This window comes from Propithecus coquereli, unplaced genomic scaffold, assembly GCF_000956105.1.
Source record: "Propithecus coquereli isolate 6110/MARCELLA unplaced genomic scaffold, Pcoq_1.0 Scaffold341, whole genome shotgun sequence".
Lineage (NCBI taxonomy): Eukaryota > Metazoa > Chordata > Mammalia > Primates > Indriidae > Propithecus > Propithecus coquereli.
The window spans coordinates 2143991-2145366 of record NW_012149075.1 but is presented as its reverse complement, the minus strand read 5'-3'; the positions used below and the strand labels follow the sequence as shown (position 1 = coordinate 2145366).

Here is a 1376-nt window from a genome sequence, read left to right as displayed (position 1 = left end):
TTCTGAGCCAATCGTTAGCCGTAGCGGGCGGAGCCTCGCGCCCAGCAGCTGCGTGTTAAGGGGGAGCGGCGGCGCCCCAGCGGCAGAGATGCGGACTCCGGGGGCGAGGTCGTGGGCGGTCGGCGCTCTGTTGCTGGTGCTCTTCGGAGCGGCGGAGTTGGCGCCCCGGTTTCGGCGTCAGAGCGGCTACACTCCCGACTGGCAGAGCCTGGACTCCCGGCCGCTGCCTTCCTGGTTCGACGAGGCCAAGTTCGGGGTGTTCGTGCACTGGGGCGTGTTCTCGGTGCCGGCCTGGGGCAGCGAGTGGTTCTGGTGGCACTGGAAGGGCGAGGGGCGGCCCGACTTCCAGCGCTTCATGAGCGACAACTACCCGCCCGGCTTCAGCTACGCCGACTTCGGGCCGCAGTTCACGGCGCGCTTCTTCCAGCCGGAGGAGTGGGCCGGCCTCTTCCAGGCGGCGGGGGCCAAGTGAGTGTCGTGGCGGGGCTGGCGGGGCGAGCGGCGGTGCGGGGCTGGGGGCTCGCCCGGGGCCACTCGGCTGCCGGCCCGACTTACGGGTGCCCCCGGGTCCTGTGTTTTGCCTCCCGAAGGATGCAGGATTGAAGGTGGCGCAGCCGGCCGTAAGGAGAAGGTGCGTCTGCTTGGGGATTGAAAGATGAAGGTTTCTGGGAGGTGGTGGGCCCGAAAGCCCTCGCTGTCCACAGCCATGTGTCGAGAGGATTGAGCGAGGCGATACCTAAGGCCCCTTCTTGATCGACAAGACAATCAGGATTCCAGGATTTTGAATCAGTGGTATGGCGTCTGGTCCTAGTTCAACTGTGAACTTGTCACTTCAGCCTCCTGTGGTTACAGAAAGGGATCGTATTAGTAGTTTCTTCAACTCTAATGTGTCTAGGATGGAAAGGAAGGGAGTTCTGGCGTGCCGTGTTGTTTGGGCAACGGTACAGATTCTCATCCATCTGCTCCGCTCTGTGCCTTGCACATATAAAGTGTCCCAGAAAGTGTGAATGATTTTGAGAACTACTGGAGTTTGTGGGTGGTTGGTCAGCGAACTGAAAGAGTGGAGAGTGCTGGGGTAGGGACAAGGGGAGGCAGTGGAAGGCAGGGGCCTGTTCCGAAGGAGTGAGCCTTAAATTGGGGAAATGGTTACTCTCAGCTTCTAGAAGGATTCGTTTGGCTGCTGGGAGGGAAGTGGATTGGAGAAGGGTACAAATGGAAGCAGGGAGGTCTCCTCATCTGCTTAGAGCAGTCTTCCAGCCTTACCTGGGTTCCTCAGTCATCTGCCAGGTTTTAGTTTCTCTTGGACTTTAGGTTCTCTTGTACTAAAGAGAAATTACAGCTGGCATTTAGTGTTTGTCATTAAATGTATGGAAATA

General features: G+C 58.9%; 1 protein-coding gene across 1 annotated transcript in view; it reads left to right on the top strand.

Moving 5' to 3' along the window:
* The window catches only part of FUCA1 (fucosidase, alpha-L- 1, tissue), a 19137-nt gene continuing 17761 nt past the window's right edge, over positions 1 to 1376 (top strand). The window contains 1 exon segment of the mRNA XM_012650887.1: positions 1 to 468. Coding sequence (XP_012506341.1) covers positions 89 to 468 — 380 coding nt within the window. The 5' untranslated portion in view covers positions 1 to 88.